This window comes from Gadus chalcogrammus, chromosome 6, assembly GCF_026213295.1.
Source record: "Gadus chalcogrammus isolate NIFS_2021 chromosome 6, NIFS_Gcha_1.0, whole genome shotgun sequence".
Classification (NCBI taxonomy): domain Eukaryota; kingdom Metazoa; phylum Chordata; class Actinopteri; order Gadiformes; family Gadidae; genus Gadus; species Gadus chalcogrammus.
The window spans coordinates 11443464-11467338 of NC_079417.1; the positions used below are offsets into that span (position 1 = coordinate 11443464).

General features: G+C 45.4%; 1 protein-coding gene across 1 annotated transcript in view; it reads right to left on the bottom strand.

The window, feature by feature from the left end:
• trpm3 (transient receptor potential cation channel, subfamily M, member 3) overlaps positions 1–23337 on the bottom strand; it is a 59469-nt gene extending 36132 nt beyond the window's left edge. The window contains exons 1-6 of the mRNA XM_056592098.1: positions 23251–23337; positions 21298–21511; positions 19221–19345; positions 18254–18425; positions 8334–8508; positions 6727–6850 (exon numbers count right to left, since the gene is read on the bottom strand). Of these exons, the coding sequence (XP_056448073.1) occupies positions 6727–6850; positions 8334–8508; positions 18254–18425; positions 19221–19345; positions 21298–21511; positions 23251–23253 (813 nt within the window). The 5' untranslated portion in view covers positions 23254–23337. The remainder of the gene's footprint in view (positions 1–6726; positions 6851–8333; positions 8509–18253; positions 18426–19220; positions 19346–21297; positions 21512–23250) is intronic.
• Between the last annotated feature and the right edge of the window lie 538 nt (positions 23338–23875).

Consider the following 23875-nt stretch of genomic DNA (forward strand, 5'->3'; position numbering starts at 1 on the left):
CTCTCTCTCTCTCTCTCTCTCTCTCTCTCTCTCTTTCTTTCTCTCTCTCTCCCTCTCTCTCATAGTCTATATCTTCTTCATACCATTTTTTCTGGATCTCCTTTTTTTCCAGCTCTGTTGCTTTGCCTCTCACTCTCCACACACACACACACACCCACACACAACACACACACACACACACAACACCACACACACACACACACACACACACACACACACACACACACACACACACACACACACAAAGCTAAAGACAAATGATAATCCTCAGTGATCGTTTGTAAAAATAGTTACGGCAGTTCATCAGTCAAGGGGGAGTTGGGGACTTGCTGATAAAAAAAAAGAAGTCAAAAACAAGAAAACAAAGATTGTGTACATTTGTGTGTGTGTGTGTGTGTGTGTGTGTGTGTGTGTGTGTGTGTGTGTGTGTGTGTGTGTGTGTGTGGTTGTGTGTGTGGGTGTGTGTGTGTGTGTGTGTGTGTGTGTGTGTGTGTGTGTGTGTGTGTGTGTGTGTTTCCTCGAGGTGGGTTGGAGGTGTAATGGGATGAAGGAGTATTGATCACCTGATCACCTGTGTGTGAACTAATGAGGGATGAGCACCATGTGGTCATCACATGGGTCTCGGGTTGCTAACCAGTATAATGTGATTAAGGTGTGCGTGTATGTGTGTGTGTGTGAGTTAGGTGTGTGTAAAACCATGTTGAACACTTGAACACGCTGCAAGTCTATGTTCCAGACTGTGTGTTGCAATGTACTCACCTTCAAGGTATAATTTATAGATTCATATAACCCATTTTTCAATCAGTGAGTGAAAGAGAGAGATTGATAGAGCAATTGGAAGGACACGACTTGGACAAAAACAGGAGCTATTTGTGTTGTGGGCGTATGTGACCATAATCTGAGCCAATCAGTTCGGAATCGTTGATGGCCATGCTGCTCATCAAACCCGGTACTTATCATTAAGAGCTCAGATGGACACACACACATAGGCACAACCAAACACACCCAGACACGCACACACAGGCATGCACACACCAAAACACGCACGCTAATGACACATACACGCACAAACACACACATACAAACACACACACAGACACACACACACTACCAACCGACGCGTTTCCTCTCATTCCTCCACTAATGAAATTCCCCAAGGTCACCCCGCGCCGATCGGAGGTGCGGTTGAACCGGGGCGGTGCCTCCATCAGTAGCAGGGCGGTGGTTGAGTCGGAAGCGTCCTACAGAAGGAGCGATCTATTAGTGATCTGCTTCTGATGGAATAACCAGAGGACTGCAGCGCACAGATTCGAGTGCAGAAGACAAGATAGCGGCACAATGGCACTGGGCTGAGCGTGGCTAACAATGCCCGCTAAAGGTCAACAACGACAGGGTTATTATATCGGGGTCTTTGTCGCTCTCTCTTTTTCGTCACGCTGACACACACGCTCCATGTTTTTCTTTATAAGTTATGGCCGGTATGCGACGTAGGAGCCCGCTGACAAAAAGGAAAAGGCAAGAGGCTTTGCTGGAACAATCCTCCGTCTCAGCTGGGTATCCAGCGCTGACCTTCTCCTTACCTCGTTGCCGATACTTAGCACCTCAGGGTGGGGGGTTAGTGGGTGGGTGGGGAAGGAGGAGGGTTGACGCGAGTAGAGACAGCAGGGCTTTGACTCATGTCTGTTTCACACCCTGATGCTGGTTGGGTAAGACGAAGAAGCGATTGACAAGGGGCCGGTGGCGGGGGGAAGAGTTGGGAGGAGATGGGGTGTAGAGAGAGGGGGAGAGAGAGAGGGGAGAGAGAGAGAGAGAGAGAGAGAGAGAGACATGAGCGCAGAGGAGAGAGAGAGAGAGAGAGAGGCGAGAGAGAGAGAGCGAGAGAGAGAGCGAGAGAGAGAGAGAGAGAGAGAGAGAGAGAGAGAGAGAGAGAGAGAGAGAGAGAGAAAAAAAGAGGGACAGAGATAGAGGGACAGAGAGACAGAGAGACAAAGACATGGAGAGAGAGCAAGGAATATTTAAAATCTGGGAATGGGAATTGAAGGGGTTTGAAGTAGATATATGGAAGTCCAGGCGTGTTTTCAAGAACAATGTGCTTTGAACGCTGTTTCAACATGGCTGCCGTGCAGGGGGAGAGGAGATACACTCCATGGCCAGAGGAGCCACAATATTCTGGAGAAAATAAATAAATAAATGAATATCGCTTCACGCTGCAGTGGCCCAAGCTGATTAGAGAACATTCATCTTCATTTTCCAGCAGAAGAACCCCCATCATCACATGCACACACTCTTATACACACACACACACATTCACTCACATGCTTTCACATAGGTAATGACACACTCTCTCACTCTCTTTCTCTCTCTCTCTCTCTCTTCTCTTTCTTTCTCATTCTCTGTCTCTCTCTCTCTCTCTAGCTCTCTCTCTCTGTCACTCTCTCTCTTTCTCTCTCATTCTCTGTCTCTCTCTCTCTCTGTCTCTGTCTCTCTCTCATTCTCTCTTTCTCTCTCTCTCTCTCCCCCCTTCCCTCATGCTTCCACATGAATTATGAGACACATAAAAACAAGCATCCCTCTAAATCACACACACAAGCAGTTTTCCTCCATCCATCACTATGAATAAACCCAAGTTGCCTCAGATAGAAAAGAGATACATTCCTAAAAGCTCAAACATGTATTCATATTAATATTTTACTGGAGGTAAATCCCATCATGGAGCGGAACAAGTTGACTAGACTATAACTCTGGTGATACAAAGCAGTATCAGAACCTCAGTCTAGTTGGTTTATTGATTCCTTTGACCTTCAGGTAAGAGGGCGACTAAATGCTTTCCTGTCTATGAGGAATTACGACAGATAGTTCATAAATCTTGAGGCCCGAACGACCGACAAACCAACAATGTTGAAGGCAAAAATACAATGGTTGGCCGAGTCAAAGTTTGTCAGTGTTTAATAATAGAAGCCCAGGATTTGAACTTCGTTCATTCAAGACAGTTCTTTCAGGGCCTTATGTTTCTCTCCCTGGTCCGATTCAGTGTTTCATCGGATCAGAAATAGTGTTTCAATTGGTGGCTTTGTTCCTCAATATTGAACGGAACCAAAGCAATTAAGGCATTATAATATCAATAATTTAGTAGCCCTGAATGAGACATTTAAACCTGCCCACACCTGGACAGAGAGCACCTCTACACTTCCAATTAGGTTTGACGCATGTAAAGCAATGACAATTGTGAGTTTGACACACACTAAGCCCTGTGGAAAGCCCTCTGAAGTTTAAGCCACGATTATTCCAGAAACATCCAATTGTTTCAGTGTGCTTTGATTGGCATGTCGCAGCGATAGAGCGATAAAGCTATCCATTATTCATACACTGAAGCTAATAACCCTTTCAAATCCATTAGGGTGGAAGCCTCTATGCTTAAGGTATATGTATACGGTGTATAAAGGACAGGGTTTCTATATCTCATAGTATTATAAGTAGAACTAGTACATTAACATTTACATTCAGGGCATTTAGCCGAAGCTTTCATCCAAAGCGACTTACATTTGCTAGAAGAAAGAGAAACAACAGTATACATCATCGGTACAGAAAGGATGTTCATAGAGTGCTAAGCACTAACAATTGTAGGTCGACCCATTCCCCCCACACAATAAGATAGCTAGGATAAGATAATAAACAATGCTAAGTACTATTTTTAAGTGCAAGCTAGTATAACCCAGGCGTTACCCCTTTAACATTGCTAAGAAATGTATATTGTTGAACAACGCAGCCCACCGTTTTGTGTGGTATTTCACTCTCCACTGTCTTATCCGGGGTCCTGTAGACGCTAGTTTGTCACACGGAGACATTGCTGCAGTGCTAACGATGGGGTTTCATAAGAGAGTATGTCTTCCAATCGCTGCAGCATCAACCAGAAGTATCAGATATTTGTTTCTTTCCCATATGACAGCCCCCCAGGGGTTCTGTCTCTCTACCTATCACATATTCAATCTTTGCATGCTGCTATGCGGAGCAATCAGTAATTTAGGAAGAGGACCAACACATTTTTGCCCCGCCAGCAGGCCAATCAGCAGTGCGGTCCAGGGGTGTTGCCCTGATCTGCGTACAGCTTCCGAGGCTCGGTCTCCTTCGAAGAGGAGAATGCCTAGTAGTCACTGTTCACCCGGCCTACTGGGTCTGTTCTGACAGCGGGGGACCAGATACGGTTGTTTCCCAGACCATTTTATCTTTGAGCATAAATTTGCTAGTCTCAGTAATAGCCGCTTATGTAAAGTTCCTTTTCCTAAAAGCAAGGGCTAGGCCTGACACACCGAAATTCTGTAATGAAAAACTGTTATCGAGGGTGCTAGAAATGTACCCCTGGCCTAGCTAAAGTTAGCCGTGGATAGCTCAGCTATGGCTAGACCTCCAAGCAGAGTTACCAGCTCTCATCCAGCGTCTGTTTTCACAAGGAAAGGTCGAAACTGTATCGCCCGCGTGGCATATTGTATCATAGTGTACTGCCAAATGTCTATCTAGCTTCCACGTTTGATCAATTTATTCAAGGTATCAATTTGAGATTTGCAGAATGTTGCCTCTTGAAATCTGGGTAATGTAGGAAAGCAGATAGCGGGAAGCCTCACACGACAGCCAGTGACAAATTGCAAATAATGATGAGGAATGATATTACACATATCGTAAGAAAGAAACCCAGGAATTTATAGGAAGTCAACGATCGATTCTTTATATCTATGCTTTATGTGTTTTGGCTTGTAATATTCCGATACTCTTTAGATCTCATATGTATACTCATTAGCATTAATATTATTAATATATAAATTATTAATAACAAATATACATAATATTATGATATATTAATAGCATAAATTCCTAATGTCCTAATGGTTTCAAAGAGTGCAGATCTATGTGAAACATGTCATTCATGGGGCTGGATGAAGGTGACACTCACATAGCTCTGGTAGCAGACCTATGAGGCGACAGGACAACTGAACCCTACAGCTCCACTTGAGTGGAGAATCAGTGTTGATCTCAGGTTCTGTGAAACAGCAACCTTTATCTCTCTTACATCACAGCGAAATAACAGCCCTTCTGAGTGCAGAGAGCAAAGCTAGGCCACTCAAGGGGGTTTCACACATTTAAGGTTCAACATCCCTGTTTGGGGATTTAACACTCAATGTGAACATTGATCAGACATCCGACCCTCCGAGGAACAGAAGTACTCTTTACTCTTCCTACTATGAAATACCGCTCAGTTATACCACGTTTTGTTTTGGGACACATGTAATTATTGTGTAGTATGGCGACCTTATGCCTCTGAATGATATCATTCAGTCGACAATGACAACCAAGAAGATCCATACAAACCCATGCAGGTCCCATTGCCAAATCAATTTATAGTCTGCTACTTAAAGAGGAGCCAATCCCCATCACCGACATTTGGCAATATAAAATGCCTCGATGCATCCAGGAAATTAAATTTTCATTAGAAAAATGAGTGCGAGCAGCTAACAGAGTTGCTCCAAGCCGTCACTGATCTGGCGAGGGCCTGGCTTATTTAGAAAATGTTATTTGTGTGTTTGAACAGAGTTGATGCCTGACCGACCAAGTGTTAAATGAGCTAATGATGCCAAGCTACGCTAGGCGGTACAAGCTGAATTAGTGGTTCACTGAGAAGTCCCGTTCATAGCAGTAATTAAAGAGAGTGTTATGACCTCCCCCTCTGTTGTGGAGTCGAGTTTGATTTTGTGCCTGTGTGTGGTAAGTGTGCACGTGGTGTTGTTTAGGTCCTTTGTTCAAAGCAGGACTAATCAATCATACCTGTGGCAGTTGTGTGTGGGTTTGTGTGTATATGTGTGTGCATACATCTGTGTGTGTGTGTGTGTGTGTGAGTGCGTATGCATGTTCATACGCTTTCATGTGTGTATTATTTAAGACTGTCAGTAACACCTGTGTTTCTGTACCATACTTCCTGTGGTTTCCTGACATGGTGAGTAATGGTTTCACATCTTGCAAATTTGCCTTTCACAACCATGTACACGTAAACACACGTATGCACACACACACACACACACACACACACACACACACACACACACACACACACACACACACACACACACACACACACACACACACACAAACGCACACACACACGTGTCAATAATAGGTCAACACCTTGTGAGGGCCCGAGACGAGCCACTCCCCAGGGACCGGTGCAGGGGTGTGTGCGTGTGTGTGTGTGTGTGTATGTGTGTGTGTGTCTATGTGTGCGTGTGTGTATGTGTGTGTGTGTGTGTGTGTGTGTGTGTGTCTGTGTCTGTGTCTGTGTGTGTGTGTGTGTGTGTGTGTGTGTGTGTGTGTGTGTGTGTGTGTGTGTGTGTGTGTGTGTGTGTGTGTGTGCGACGGCCACCGCTGCGCTGTGCATTAACCATCGCCGTAGGGTTGGGGTGCTGGAGGCAGGCGGCCCTCATTGGAATACATTTACATTCACCTAGTAGAAAATGTCATGCATTAAACATGCGGGGGGGGGGCAATCGTCTCACTAAATGTGGCCTCGCAACCAAGCGGAATTCACCTAATCTATCTGGGGCTCTTTGATTGCAAAGTCTCATACTGTGCAGCGCTGTATGTGTGTTGTGTGTGTTTCAGAGAAGGAATAGGGGAAGAGAGAGAGACAGAGCGAGAGCGAATGAGAGAGAGAGAGAGAGAGAGAGAGAGAGAGGGACCTACCAGCTCCTTCTTCTTCATACACTCCATGAGGATGATGAAGAGGTGCTGTGCTTGCGTCCGGCTGTAGGTGAAGGTTTTCTGGATGGTCACCAGCAACTGGTCTCTCAGAGACTCATTAATTAGGCTGGGAAGAGAAAGAGAAAGGGGAGCATTGGGAAACATTTGATATACTATATTATAGTATATCACTACTACCACTACTACAACCAAGTTAAAAGACAATCAATAGAGGGGAAACTGAACAGGGTATTAAAAACCTAAATAATACCTTGTTGATCTAGTGTTAATCAGTTAATGAGCGAATATACCTACAGACCAATTAGTCTCAGCATAAAGGTGTCTCTTTTAAGTTAGTACAAATCTGATAATTTCACCGAAGGGAATGTTTGTCTATTCCTAGTTGTTAGCTTGATGGATAGATCTTGTTGGCAATCATAAATACATATAATATAGTTATGTTACAAATGGGGGGCTAGATTGGTGCGTCCATAAACAAAATGCAAATGGAAGCAAACCCTAAAAGGACAACAATGGGAGAGATTCAGCAGATTTGGGCAATTATTGTGAGAGGTTATAAGAGGGACATAACGGCAGAGCCTTGTATAAAACGTCTGTCTCCTCTGTTTCAACAGGTGTCAGAGTTTCAGAGGGACTGGACGTTTAATCCAGCCAATTGCAGCAGTTGACAAAAATTTTCTGTTGTTCTTCCCCATTGCGCTCTTCAATCTTAAAAAGAGGAAATCACTTAAACTGCCTCTTGCTTAATCGGTGCGGTTATAACTAAAACGATTCAAATAGTTTGACAGAACAGGCCAATCATAATCAACAAAAACAAACTGAGTGACTTATTTTGAAAAGTTTCATGAAAATATTATCTTCAGACGATTTTGTTTTTCTTCCCAATGTGCTGTGGGTTCCATCACCTCCCTGAGCTGTGGCTGCCCTTCCCCACTCGCTCCTCCCAGTCGCTCCTCCCCAGTCGCTCCTCCACAGTCGCTCCTCCCCAGTATCTCCTCCCAGTCACTCCTTCCCAGTCACTCCTCCCCAGTATCTCCTCCCAGTCACTCCTTCCCAGTCACTCCTTCCCAGTCGCTCCTTCCCAGTATCTCCTCCCAGTCACTCCTTCCCAGTCGCTCCTTCCCAGTCGCTCCTTCCCAGTCGCTCCTCCCAGTCACTCCTTCCCAGTCTCTCCTTCCCACACGCTCCTTCCCAGTCTCTCCTTCCCACTCGCTCCTTCCCAGTTGCTCCTTCCCAGTCGCGGCTCCCAAGTGTGTGGGGTTGAGTTCGATTTTGTGCCTGTGTGTGGTAAGTGTGCACCCGATGTGTGTGTATGTGTTGTTTGGGTCTTTCCTTCAAAGCAGGACTAATCAATCATACCTGTGGCAGTTGTGTGTGTGTGTTTGTGTGTATATGTGTGTGTGTGTGTGTGTGTGTGTGTGTGTGTGTGTGTGTGTGTGTGTGTGTGTGTGTGTGTGTGTGTGTGTGGAGTGTGTGTGTGTGTGTGTGTGTGTGTGTGTGTGTGTGTGTGTGTGTGTGTGTGTGTGTGTGTGTGTGTGTGTGTGTGTGTGTGTGTGTGTGTGTGTGTTTGCCGGTTCTCTGCCACCTACCCTCCCTCCTCTGAGTACTTGTGTCCGAAGGCCAGGATGTCGGAGGCCCGGCCGCTGCCATCGCACACCACCACGGGCACCGGGGGCGTGTCCCGCAGGTACTCCAGCACGATGGAGATCACGTTGGGGCCCCCCTCCACGATGAGGGCCACCACCGGCACGCCCTGCCCGATCCCTGGAGACACACACACACACACACACACACACACACACACACACACACACACACACACACACACACACACACACACACACACACACACACACACACACACACACACACACACACTCACGTTTGATTCCTGTGCCAATAGCGCTTGTATTGAGACAGAGATACAGAGAGACAATGATCGAGGGACACAGGGAAAGAGAGCAAGACGTTTGTTTCCTTAGTGGATTAAAGCTCCTTACTTGTTTTGTTTGTAACTATTTTGAAACTGATGCATGAATGTTCCCGCAATGTATAAAAGGAAAAACGCTTTAAGAAGAGAGGCTATGATCAAAGTTTGAAATTGTACAGTGAGAATATGACTAATACAGAAATAGAACTGGATTTATTTATTTTTCACAAACCCTCACTCTGCTAACATAGATGCCTTGAATTAATTTGGCACCTGAAATGTCAGCGGGCTGAAGTTATTTTTACACACTATTTCTAGAAAGCATGCCCAAGCTAAGAAATAACCTGCCCACGCTGGCATCTGTGTGTGTGTGTGTGTGTGTGTGTGTGTGTGTGTGTGTGTGTGTGTGTGTGTGTGTGTGTGTGTGTGTGTGTGTGTGTGTGTGTGTGTGTGTGTGTGTGTGTGTGTGTGTGTGTTTGCATGTGTGTGTTTGCATGTGTGTGTGTGTGTGTGTGTGTGCGCATATTTGTGTTTGAAGTTGTGTGTTAATGTGTGAATATGTGTTTGAGCGCCCTGTACGTGCAATTTCAGGCACGCTGCGATTAAACCTGCTAATCACAAAGCTCTCGGAATAATTATGGCCAATTAGCGGGCCGGTGTTCCTGCACATGGACAGTTAAATACAACCTCACCTAATCGCTGTCTAATGACAACCTTCTCCCAGGGAAGCCCTACATCTCCTGCCTCCCTGCCACCTCCTGCCTTACCGCACACGCTGCTGGCTGGTCTAATTAACATGCCCGACGCTATACTTTCTTCTCTTTTTTCTAGGAGCACCGGGCCTGTATAAGCTCTGAGGACATGTTTCCACTTGTTCTCCAAACTGAGCCTCATCCCTTCTAGTTCACCTCCTGTCAACCAATCAGCTCCATCCTGCTGCACAAGCAGGTAAGATGCTACCATCAGCTGCTGCTACACTAGCAGGTAAAATGCTACCATCAGCTGCTGCTACACTAGCAGGTAAGATGCTACCATCAGCTGCTGCTACACTAGCAGGTAAGATGCTATCATCAGCTGCTGCTACACTAGCAGGTAAGATGCTATCATCAGCTGCTGCTACACTAGCAGGTAAGATGCTACCATCAGCTGCTGCTACACTAGCAGGTAAGATGCTACCATCAGCTGCTGCTACACTAGCAGGTAAGATGCTATCATCAGCTGCTGCTACACTAGCAGGTAAGATGCTATCATCAGCTGCTGCTGCTACACTAGCAGGTAAGATACTACCATCCTTGCTTTTTAAATTTATGGAATCCCCATCAACCCCATATTAAGTCGACTGCTACCCTTGGCATTTTCAAGTCTAATTTAAAAACCTACCTTTTCTCTCTTGCTTTTAAGAACCTTTAACCTTTAACTTTCTTACTGTTTTTATTTTGTTTACTGTATTTTACTTGCTCTTCATTTCACCATGTAAAGCGCTTTGGGTCAGCTCCTGTATGTAAATGTGCTATATAAATAAAAGTGACTTGACAAAGTGACTTAAATATCCCTCTGTTGTGGGTTTTTGTCAGTGTCTATGGCAGGCTTTGCGGGAACCGGATCAGAGGCCCCTCCTAAACTGTGTGACCATGGCTGCCTGTGTGAATTCCTTAGCTGTCACACAAGCCCACATATGCACCTATGCGCACACAGACACAGACGCGCACATATACACGCACACACACTCGTGGTGCCTTGCCCTGCCTTGAACGGCCTTGCAGCAGGGACAGTTACATAAGGAGAGGGTATTGAGGGGCCTCGCCTACTTCAGAGAGATGACGCACCACCAGGCAGGCACATGGCCTTGAATCCACTGAGCTCAACGTGAGCGTGAGCAAGAAACCGTGTCACTCCGTTCATTCATTTCATATGCCCTATTGTTATGAGTGTACACTGGTAATGCTGTGGTGTGTGTGTGTGTGTGTGTGTGTGTGTGTGTGTGTGTGTGTGTGTGTGTGTGTGTGTGTGTGTGTGTGTGTGTGTGTGTGTGTGTGTGTGTGTGTGTGTGTGTGTGTGTGTGTCTGTGTGTGTTTCGTTGTGCCTAATATAAAGGCTTGACAGCAGCTCCATCTTGCCTTTAGAGGAACTGGTGTGATTTAGAAAGCAAATTATAATTCAGGTAAAAACTCATCAAGGAGTGGAGGAGAGTTTATGCGTCGTTGTGTAACTGTCTCACAGTCTTGCACAAACAGACACATACATACACACGCACACACAACCTCCCTAAGAGCATCATCATCTGCAATTTATGGAGCTCATACTCAAGTGCGATCCTCCTAATAGCTTGAATGTGTTTGAACGTTCTAAAACCTCATCGTTGTCAGTGAACTCTCTGGTATTCAGAGAGCGATAACACTACAGAGCTCTCTTGAATCACCAAAAATGTGTTTGTAAACCTGACATTGCTACGAATTGTCTGACGAAAATAACATTGACGCCTGAAGTTGGTTAAAAGCATATTTACAAGAGAGTACACAAAGAAGAGGCACGATTAAAAAGCCAGCCCCTTGTTGTCGCAAGTGTTCCTAACTGCTAACACAAAAAGAATGAAGATAATGTGTTTGTTGGAGGGACCGATGCGGGGGGAGGGATGGATTCCATTTTGCATGACGAAAACATTGTGGATCTCGTCCCTGATTGTTAAATCATCCCGTCAAGACGGCACACAATGCGAACTACTGCCGTTTCACCCCATCCTTAACGGGGGTCTCAGGCCACTTGTAATACAGGTATTACGTGCTCCGCCTGTCTCTCCTGTTTGTCCTGCGGAGCCTCCGTGATGCCTTTGTTCTTTATCCTCTAAAGTATCTATTGATCCGCCCATTTCTCTTCCCAGATTAGCTCTGTCGCTCCCAATCCCTCTACCTGTCTCATTGGTCACGTCTGTGTCTTTCCACAAATGCACACCTACAGAAGAGAGAGACACACGCACATAGATATTGACACAGCTCCCTGGAAGATTCAGCTCCCCGTTATTGTTCCCTTGTATCTGTCATGTTTGGGATGGAAGTGTGCCATTGGGTGGATGCTTTCTTCCAAAGTGTGTCACGATACGCTATGAGTGCACACGTTTCCCAGCAAAGGATGGCTCCAGTGGGAATTCAACATCCAATATGAAGTGGCAACTGGCAACTTTGTGATGCTGTTACGGAATTAACCAAAACACCTACATTTATGAGGTGTGCCTGAATGTGTGCCTGTCCATTGCACATGCTCTCGCGCCAAGAACGTCTGCACACATTTGTTTAAACTCACATTACATCGTCTTGCCTCTCAACTCTACTCTACTCCAACTCACTGTGTCGGTGTCTTCTTGAAAGAAAATCCCTAAAGACAAGAGAAAACGAAAATATCGAGAGTGGTGGATGGAAACATAACTGAGGGTTTATAGGAAAACGGAGTGTTTGAGGTAAACGGAATGAGGAGAAGATGGGGAGAGAAAGGAGGAGAGGAGTGGATGAAAATAGAAAGAGGAGAAGAAGGGTGGATAGAAAGAGGAGGAGAGGCGTGGTGGATAGGAAGAGGAGTAGGAGAGGAGAGTGGATGATTCCCAGCAGACAACACTTTCTATATTTATCCCGCCTGGAGGAGTTGGGAGTATGGTGTGAAGGAGGGATTTAGATAAGGAGGGGGATAGAAAGAAAGAGAGTCAGACAGACGGAGGGACAGAAAGAGAGAGAGGGAGGCAGGGAAGGCGGGAGAGTCACAGAGAGGGAGAGAGGAACATAGGGTGGCTGAGCAGGACACACGTAACATGCTTAAATGGTCCTCATTAGAGCCATGCTGATGACTCACTGCATGTGTGTGTGCGTGTGCGTGTGCGTGTGCGTGTGTGTGTGTCTGTGTGTGTGTGTGTGTGTGTGTGTGTGTGTGTGTGTGTGTGTGTGTGTGTCTGTGTGTGTGTGTGTGTGTGTGTGTGTGTGTGTGTGTATGTGTGTGTGTGTGTGTGTGTATGTGAATGTGTGATTGCGTGCATGTGTTTGTGTCTGTTAGTGTGTGTGTATGTGTGTGCTTGCATGTGAGTGTGAGAGAGTGCGTGTATAAGCATCTCAAAACTACATAAATAGAAATGTGTGTTTGTGTGTGTTAATATGGGAAGTTGGGTTCAAACCTTCAGCACATACTCATATATTTCCGCATGTATGTGTGTTTAAATCTATGTGAGTGCCTGCGCGCATGAACGCCTACAGTGGGTACATGTATGTAAGGGTGGATGGGTGGGAAAATGGCCACGGTGATTGGAATTGGACGTTGTCCTGTGTGTCAATGTCCCCTTGTGTCCAACTGGTGTGTGAGTAATTGGACATGCACTATGTGGGTCATCTGCCCTCCCCCCACCACACCACCTCCAAGTCTTACACCAAATTATGCTCACACCTTGTAGATGCTGTCAACCACTGTTGGACAGGGGGTGCGGTGAGGTGAGAATGTAATGCATCCTGAGGGGCTTGCCTACGCGGGCTAGCATCACAGCTATAACTTGTGCCCCGGTGCACTCGTAAAGCCTAACATTTATCCATTATTCGTCATGCTTCTGCTATTTTGGAATATTGTTTGGTTTGGTTTTCGCTTTTGTTGTTTTGGAGGTTATGCCAGTTGATATTTGTGTTTTGCTGAAGGGACCTATCTCTGGACCCAGTCCACGGCGCATGTTTGACTGCAGCCGAGTTAAGTCGTTATCGGGCACCGGTGAACCACAGAGAATCGATCAGGGCATGGGCCTTTCTCCCGGGAAGGACACAGCGGTGGGGAAATTGGGGTTAAAGGAACACCCCATCCATTTGTAAGAGAATGTAGTGTGTGTGCGTGTGTGTCTTGTGTGCCTGTATGTCTAAAAGAAAAAAAACGAAATAGAAATAATGATAGGTTGAATAAAAATAACGCCTCAATGCCTAGATGATCCTAGTGTTTCTTAGGCCTTTTGTTATTTTACATAAATCTACCATGACTGGCTTTTTTTCTGTCCAAAACATCATCATACCCTCATATTTACACTTCCATGCATCCATACATCTCCAGTCTACATCAAGACGCCAACTTTCTACCAATCCACTCCACTGTGTTACGCTGCTATTACTTCTGTTATGTCTTACTGATGTGCAGGGGGAAGTTGTGCTACTAATTTGCTTAATCAATCCGAACGAAAGACATGCTTACCCTTTAGCCTTTTATTACCGGTCCTTTTATTACCGGGATGTTTAAAATCCTATTCACTCTCCAAATATTGCAAATGATAGCATTTTGTTTGGCTTAGGGGTCCTGAATTATCAATGAGAGGCAGTGTGCGACTCTGATTTTAAGTTAGGAGTTAGGAGTTCTAGCATCAGCTATTTTGTGACCAATGAAAAAGATGTGTTGCTTTGAATGTTTAGACTGGCATAGACAAAGTCCCGCCGGGGGGAAAACAAACGGGAGCCATCTGATCCTTCACTGCATCCTACGGGTCGGGGTCAGGCCGCCACAGAGGACAGAATACATGTGCGGGAAACAGCTCCTTCTTTTAGACCAAACAAGCATGTTTACTCCACATGTTGCTCCACTCCTATTGTCTTGTTTTCCCCCTGCTCCGTCTGTTTTGGCGGTGTTGTCCACCTCTTGCCTAATTCAACAGAGCCGTCCAGGTCGTTTCTCTACTCCACAAGGTCTCGTGTCTCGTGATGTCGTCACTCTCGCTTCCTTCCCTCGTCCCCGCTCCTAGTCCTTGTCCCCTTCCTTGTTATCCAATTAACTGCTTCCTCTCAGCGCCTCAGTGTAACCTTGTATCTCCTTTCTCCCTCTCCACTCCTCGTCCTTTCAGACACTCAAACACTAACAATATTCCGCAGGCAAAAAAAACGCAATCATTTTAAACTGTGTACCCCTTTATTCCTGCATTACAATGTATGAACACAATGGCATCTGGTTTCTGGGTATAAGCAAAAGGAAAGGGGTAAATTGCTATTTTGATAGTGCTTAAATAATTATATGGGATGCATGTGGATTTCTGCCATGGGTATCAATGCAAGGAAGTAGAAAAATAGAACAGCATGTTGGCGACATGGCCCAACAGTCACTTTCAGTCATATTGAAATGACTGTTGCCATGCCAGTTGAGGCTGAGAGGCGTATGAAGGAGAGGCGTTGCATCATTTCTAAAGACGGCTGGGCGTGCTCACTCGCGTGCCAAAAAACCACAGGCCCCAGTCTCATTCCCTAGTACTACAACTCATTGGTTCATACAGCATTCATTCACTTCCTCACGCCATCTGTGGAGAGGAAACAGCAGCGAGTGACACTGTCCATTAAAACACAGAGTGAGGACTTGGGGGAGAAAGCGTGTAGAAGAAAGAAACACATTCCTTGGCTTTGGGAAAGGAAGATAAGTGACTCTAGGGACCACAGAAGCCTGCTCTGCAGATGAGATATGACAGGTGCCAGTAGAGCTGCCAGGATGGCTAATGGACGCCAGAGAATGACAACAAATAAGCGAAACCAAAGGAAATCGCTACCGCTATTCACGACCACCATTATTATACGAACATACAAATCAGAATGTGTGACCGTATGAACATCATGATAACCCTTACACAGTTGTAATAATAATAATAATAAACAAATAATGTGGCAAGAGGACATTACAAGTTAATTGGATTTCTGTCGGTAACATGCTGAGTGGAAACGCTGCACCAAGGCACAGCAGGATTAGCTTGAGTACTGCTGGAACACATCACAGAGCAAGCACTGGAATAGATTACCCCCGATCTTCTCCGTACATATTCCTCAAAAACATGTATGTGCTCACTCAGTGTACATGAAGCAAGGATTTGGAGAAGAGTCTTGGAACCAACACATTATTCAAACCAATGCACCTATCTCCTCTCTATCCCCTTTCTCTCTCTCTCTCTCCTCTCTCTCTCTCTCTCTCCTCTCTCTCTCCTCTCTCTCTCTCTCTCTCTCTCTCTCTCTCTCTCTCTCTCTCTCTCTCTCTCTCTCTCTCTCTCCTTCTCTCTCTCTCTCTCTCTCTCACCTATCTTTCTCTCTCTCTCTCTCTGTATGTTTTATTTTTTCCTTTCCACTGGACCCTAGCCTGCAGACGGGTTCTGTGGGAAGGCTGTGAATAATATTTAAAATGAGAAATGCTCTTTGTCTGTCTTCCCTGGAAGTGAATGAGTGAACCAAATACAAACAGACACACACTGTATATTATTCTCAGACTGACAAACAAGAGAGCATTTACTTGTCATTTCTTTGACTCAAAGGTAATTAATACCCTGACAGTTTCACTTCATTTAAATCATGTAACATCTATTTCAGGTCCGGCTGATGGAAAGTATTTGGCAAGAAAGCTGCCCCAGTTTTTTAAATGATTTATTCATTCTGTACAGATAAAAAAGTACTAATTCCCATTGCATACAAACTCACACATGTGTACACATTGAATCACATATCAGACAAAAATAACTCATGCTGGTGAGTCAAATTACAATCACTATGTGCATTTTTCTCAGTAGCACGCTCTAGGGGCCGGAGTTATAGCAAATAATTCTTCGAACAGCAGCTATGTTCGAAGAATTATATATAAGAAAAGGTTTAATATGTATACCATGCCAACTTCTGGAAGGATGGTTGAAAGCTGAAGAAAGCGCAGAAGCATGTATGGTCTCAAGCACATTTTGGCGGCAGATTTATACCTGTGAAGCAGTAACCACATGATACCAGAAACCATATAAGTGATTGATTCCTAAACAGTCGGATCCCAGGTGAACCCGCCTTCACCCCTTGCCGGCGGTGGCGAATCCAGCCAATGGTTAACCAGGAGCTTTTCAAGTAGCATAGAATCATGTACGTATAGCGTAGGACCCAGTGGGTTAGCATGAGGACGTTTGTTGGGGGGGATGCTGGGGGGATGCTGGTGTGACGACTGGGCGTCCCTTGGCCTCCCCAGCCTCTTTAGTATGAGCCCAGGCATAGGATGACAAAGGGAAGGCCATTGGTCACAGGACTCCAATGAACCTCTTGGCTGGTAGTAAGCATGCTTTGCTAATAGTTACTACACATGCGCGTCTCTGTTCAGTATTTCCAGGTCTTGTGGTAGGAAGTGTTGAAGTTTAGACTGTGTAAGGCAACATTGCTGCATTGTCTACCAAAATGAAGGAGGTCAAAAAACAATGTAATCTCAAAATCTAATAAAAACACAGACTATTAAAGAGAGAACATAAATATGAAGAAAGATATCAAATCTTGATTTATAAATCTTGATTTATTTATTTATTCATTTAAAATAACTAATTTAGGAAGATGACCCTGCTATCATAATCACCTTAAGATTACACTCCCTTAATAAAAAAATCCTGCTTATCTGTAGCTTACAATTTTAAATAGCAATAACGATGTCACGTCCTGATTTAGTAGTTAAAAGGTGTGATTCATTACGAGGGGCCAGAAGCCAATGTTTGAAAGCAGCACATTCTATCTTCATTGCACAGGAAGGCCAGTGAGAATCAGCCCTGGGATGTAGCAGGTGGATTTACAACAGTGTTTACTACTAGCTAAGGACATAAACCAGATCTTTATGACTTCTATGGACAGTTGCGGTAGACTCCATGAGAAGAGATGAAAGCATGAATCACTCTCTCAAGAGTGTACAAGGCTACGCATACAACCCGCACTTAGATGAAATAGGGGCATAGGTCTTCTCCTTCTCCTATTTTTTGTATGTTATTAGCCCTGCCTGGACTATAACACAAATTATAATATGTTATCAATTAAATGTAAATGTTGGAAATATCTGTTAAATCTGTTATCATTTAAATTAAAAAATTTCACTAGCAATGCTGTTATACTATACTAGTGTAGATCTACACATGTCGTTGTGTTAACCATGTGTTCATTTGGTTGAATGTGTTTGCTTCAGGCCCTGGGTTGCATGGCGATATGTGACACAGAGAGAGATGGTGTCGTCAGGTGTCTTCTGAAGACCTATGGGAACCAGGGAACCATTCCCACGCACCCAGCGCCTAGGGTCCTGGTGGTCTACACTCCAGAGTCAGACAGCCTGGGTTCCTAATTCTGAGAAGATAGAGAGAATGTCCCCCCCCAGCCCCCCCCCCTCTCTGTTTGGGGCCACAAATAAAGAGTTGAACCCAATTAACCCCTTATCGAACCACTAATAAAGCACAAGGTGTGTGTGTGTGTTTGTGTACGTGTATACGTACCAGTTATGTGTGTGTTCGTGTGGGTTTGTGTGTGTGTGCGTATGTGTACGTGTGTGTGTGTATACCAGTTATGCATGTGTGTGTGGGTTTGTGCGTGTGTGTGTGTGCGTGTGTATCTGTTTATATACCATTTGTGTGTGGGTTTGAGTGTGTGCGTGTGTGTGTGTGTGTGTCCCAGTTGTGTGTGCCAGCTTGTGCATGCGAATGCATTGTATGATCGCGTCCCGCAAACTGCCAATTGTCATTCAAAAACAAGGACGGCGTCGGCCTTATCGACTCTGCGCCCGGAGACCGCCGTGGGCATGATTGCTGATTGGTCCTCGTGAACTTAAAGCATCACTCACGCGTGTTGATCTTCTGCAGGGAGATGTGCTTCTCCAGCTGCCGCCTTAGCTTCACCTCGGCGCCGTACTTCCCCGTGGTGCCGTTGTCCGCCAGGATGAAGTGGGAGTGGAGGCTGTTGAGCACTGTCAGCTTGCTCAGGGGGTTGGACATGGTCTGGTACGGCCGCACCACCTGGGACCCGCCACCGGATGACAGACAACAGGAGGAGAGGACAGAGGGAAGGACAGAGGGGAGGTTTACATCTATTACATTGTGGTGAATGCAGGCCTCTGAAGACCATCTCCGTGGATGGAGCCATGTCTTCTATAATATCCGACTCACTGATTTTTAATGGAGATAGGGTTAGAAAGTGTTCAGCCAAGCCGAGGTGATTAAGGAGGGATTCATTAAGCATCGGACGGTAGATGCCCAACTCATGAACACACTTACCCACTTAATACCCACACTTTAGCACTTTAGGATTCAACTTTTAGTGAACTAAAAAAGCATTCTTCTTCCGGACTTGATTGAGCCCGCGTCTGTGTGCCGTTAATGGTGCTGGGTTTGTAACAGCATCTGTTTCATTTACTTCTACGCAGTGTCGTAATCGCACAATAGATTCTGCTTACTCAGCATGACAGCTAATAGGCTGTCAACAGAAATGTAGCAGCCAGCGAGCTGTGTCCTGCAAGATGCATTACTAATAGACTCGCAGGCCATCATGTAACTAGGCACACACACACACACACACACACACACACACACACACACACACATGCACACAAACATATGCACACATACAAGCAAACAAACACACAAACACCAACACACAAATGGGCACACACACAGACACACATACACACACACTAGGCTTTCTGGAAGCAGAATCCAATTAACTGTCGATGCTATTTACTCAGTCAGTTCTCCCATAGACACAAAGCAGGCCGAAACACACCCACACACACGCACACCCACACACCAACCTACATCTTTCCCCACTAGATCCTCCTGGTTCTCGACTATCCCCCAGGGAGCGATGCCGATGGTACAGATCTTGCCCCTCGACTTGGAGGCGTGGTCTTTCAGCGCATCCCCCACATGGCGTATCACTCCTTTTGTTGGGAGGGAGAGGGAAGGCCGTTACAGGGTGCGTTGTCGGGTAGAATAACAAGCAGACGTTTAATTGAAAATGTTTGTGTGCACGAATGTGTCGACACAAGTAAGTGCACAGATGTATTTGTGTTAGCGCACACGCACACATGCGCGTTTAAACGCACACACACGCTCAGACTATCACACGCACACACACACACACACACACACAGAATGGGTGGTTCCTGGGAATTTGTATGCGGTCCCTAGAGGCGTGACAATTATACCTAGAAGCCATCTTATCCCCTCGCTTTCTCTCTCACCTCCTGACACTTATTCCATTTTCACCTGACAACAAGGCATTCCTCTATCTATCTCCCTCTCCCCCTTTCCCTTTCTCTCTCTCTCTCTCTCTCTCCTCTTTTCTCTCTGGCTCTCTGTCTCGCTGTCCCTCTCCCTTTCTCTCTTTCTCTCACTCAGCCTCTTTTCTCTCTGTCTCTCTCTCTGTCCCTCTCCCATTCTCTCCCTCTCTCTCTCTCAATCTCTCTCTCCTCATGACACTGTGGCATTCATTTCGCCCCTCTCTCTCTCCTCCTGACACCATGACATTCCTACCTCTCTCTATCACCCCCATCTATTATTCAACTCTCTGGCTCTAGCGAGCCCCCTTTTGTACCCATTCTGTCACCCAAGCACTACACTGTATCTCCCCGGATGACAGGTATTGTGGTTTTAAAGTGAATCATTCATTCATTCATAACATTTAAAGATTGATGTTTTCATGTGTTCAAAGCTATGTTGCTTTTATGATGTAAAAGACACATGCATACAATAGTAATACAGGCAGTGCCAATGTTTTAAGAATCAATTCAACGCTTGGGAGGCACTGCAGTGTTCAGAGACATCGATAGTAAAATGCGGCTCCCCATCCAGTAGCCTTTGCAATAGACGACGATGGATGACAATGAGGGGAATCTTGTTCAGAAATAACATGAGAAATCACAGATGATTAAACAAATATACATAATATCAATGGACAAACTATATTTTTAATCATTTGAAAGATCGAAAGGTGTACTTGTGTACTGTCTGGTGTAAGGGACGCAGACAAAATAATTCATAACAATATTATTTCCAATACAAAGCAAGCAGAAGAATATAGCCCTGCTCCATTCCTGCTCTTCCATCTATTCTCCATTTAAGGTGCCACTGCTTCCCTATAAAACCTTGCGCACTTTAGCCCCTACCTGAAGGACCGTATTCTTCTTTAGTTTCTTCCTCTGCCCCTCCGGTCTTAAAAGCTTGACTTCTTTCAATTCCAAAAGTTGAAAAGAAATCAACATGACACGGAGCGTTCGTTATCAAGCGTTCTTTCGGCGGGATAGACTTCCACCTGTAATCAGGGAAGTCAATCTTGCTGCGAAATTCAAATCCAAACTTAAAACCTACCTTTCTGCCCTCTCATTTGGCTCCTCCCGCAGCTCTCATTACAGCTCAATCGACCGGTTAGCCAGCACTAGTCTACCCCTGCTCCCCGTAGGTTTCATCCTTTTTTCTTCCTTCATGTTCCTTGTCCACCCTGCCCCATCTGACCGTAACGCAGTCTCTGCTTTAGTGTGCTGAGGAAATCACGACTGGATGGCCGCTGAAAGCTACCAGCCTGCTCACCAGTCAGCACCCTATTTTTGTCACACTGCTTTTAAGTTTGCTTGTACGTTTTTGGACGTCAATTATGGCATCTTTCACACTCCTTACCATCCCTGGAAGGAGGGATCCCCACTTACAAATATTTATTCAGCCTTTCCCAGAATAAATACAGGTTTAATAATAATAATATGAATAATGAACCAACCATTCATGCTCCATGTGCTTTGGGCATTACCCTTGAACACTATAAGTCAATATTGTTAGGGGTAGAAGTAGGACTTAGTGGAGAGGCCCACACGTGTGAGGTTCCCCTCCGGCTGCCCACCTGTGTTGACCCCTCCGGTGAAGATCCAGGCTCCGGTGGTCATCGCTGCCTTGATGAGGCCCTTGCCGAAGACCTGCTTGAGCTTGGGCTGCAGCTCGAAGTTCTGGAGGCCCCCGTGGACGGAGATGAGCAGCTTGGGGAGCTCCAGCTGCCACTCCTTGGTCATGAGGTGGAGCAGCAGGTCTGGCTTGGTGTCGTAAGACACCCGCACGTACTGGAGGAGGAAGGGGGGTGCAGGGGGAAGGAGATGGGGTTATGGAGGCACATACACAGGCATTAGAGCAGTCCGCTGAGCATGACCATTGGGATGGTACTGCAGTCAGGCTTTTAGCTTTTAAGGGTACCCTACCCCCCCCACACACACACACACACAACCACCCCGACCGCATGACGCTGGTGCACACAAACACACACAGATATTATTATATGAACACACACTGACACATGGACACATGCATACACACTTAGACACACACATACACACTCTTTCCACGTGCACTGTTAACATTTAGCGTTTGCGTATTTTTTTACACACAAGAGCACACACAAAAGAGCACACACACACACGTGCGCGCACACATGAATCTTTCCATGCACTTTCATTGTAACTTTGAGCATTTGCAGCTTTCTAGACAAAAAATTCAAATGGTGGGCTTCATAAAGGTACCATGGTTTGTTCTCATTATCTTGATTATACCACTAACAGGGTGTTTGTGTTATACTGGCAGCACATTTAGTCAATGAGCATGATTAATGTTTAATACAAACGAACTGGAGATAAACTGTGTCTGAACCCATTAATCATTCAAACCATGTATCAAGACATATTAACTGTGATGGATTTCTATTAAGGTAACCACCTATTTGACTGCAATTTTACCATGCAATATTTATGCCTGGGACATTTATGATTCTTTCAAATTCAGAAAAGGTGAGAGAGCACACACACCCTAACGATAGAGGGAGATAAATATAATCGGTTGGGCGCTGAGATGGTGTTTGTGGAGGGCCATTTGGCCCAAACAGCACCCCAACGATTCTCTTCCTGCAACAACCTGGCCCTTATCTCCTAAACTGAAATCTTTCAAAATACAATCAGTACATATTGAACATCGATGAAGCCCCATTTGGGAATAGGGAAAGAATTGTCTAACCGGACAGGCTTTGCTGACCAGAGTAGGAAGGGAAAATAGGGCACAAAATCAGGCAAAAAATTCATATATTAAAACTCAATCACTGAATAACATGCATGGACATGGCGACTTGCAGGTGTGTGGGAACATGATGAGATGCATTTAATAGTCTTAGAGGTGAATGTGAACCATAAGATCTTCTACAGTGAGGTGCCTATAACTGTCTATCATTAAATTCCCATTTGGCTCAAATAGTCCTAATGTATCCCATAGCTTCACTGAGTCACTGAGGCGATGTTTCCATGGGGATGGCGGAGGGTAAAATTACATAGAGGGACATGATATCACATGGACCATTGGCACACCTACTTTGGGAATGGCCTCCTTCATCACTCAAATAGATGATAGGCAACTTCTAGTCCCATCCAAGACAAGCAGTCTACCAGGTTACAACTGTTTGAATGTGTGATATTCCTAACACCTTTCCTATGGTAGCCCCCTTCCTTTGTTCTAGGAGTTTTCACCCATCCGGGCCTCTGCTTGTGTTTCTGCTTCAACTTTGGTGTAATTTAGCCCAGGGCAGTATGACACGGTGCTGAAGGAACAAGGTTCCCCTCAGGGTACAATACCGAGACACAAGGTCTTGGGGGGAGATTCTGAAACTCGGCTGTTTCTCTCCACTCTCTTCCTGCTGTGGACTTCAGTGCATTTAAGAAGCAGACACACTGACAATTCCACGTGGATTGCCATGTATGTAAAGAAGGCACCGTGCACAATTCGAGCTGTCCGGTCTGGGTTTATAATCCGATTGAATATTCACCATGGCTTTGTTGGAGTGTCCCCCTCCCTGGAACTCGATGGTGCCGAAGGCGTCCGTGGGGCTGAGCTGTGTGTGCTTGCTGATGGACCATTTCTCTGATAGGCTGTCATTTTTGGCAAGGCGCTCCGCCTTGTCGTTCTGACTGGACGAGATGCCCGGCGGCAGGCCCACATGCTGGCCTATCAGACGGCCGCAATAGCACCTAAAAGAAGGGAGGGACAAAGAGTGAGACGAGCAGAGTGTGCAAGAGAGAGATACAAATAAATAGGGTCAACGTTTTAAATAGGCTGATTTATCACACCAATATATTCAAATTGCTGTGGAGGCCTCGGAGGAAATACAAAGAGTGATGTGTGGGGAGGGAGAAATGTATAAAGAAAGAGAGAGAACAAGAGAGAGAGAGAGAACAAGAGAGAGAGAGAGAACAAGAGAGAGAGAGAGAGAGAGAGAGAGAGAGAGAGAGAGAGAGAGAGAGAACAAGAGAGAGAGAGAGAGAGAGAGAGAGAGAGAGAGAGATGCCCCAAACTGTACAAACACTTTTCTTTTTGGAATTTTACTTTTGACTTTTTTTTTTATTTTCTTTTTTTTATTGTCAATGTTGACATTGAGCGTTCTTCTCCAAGTA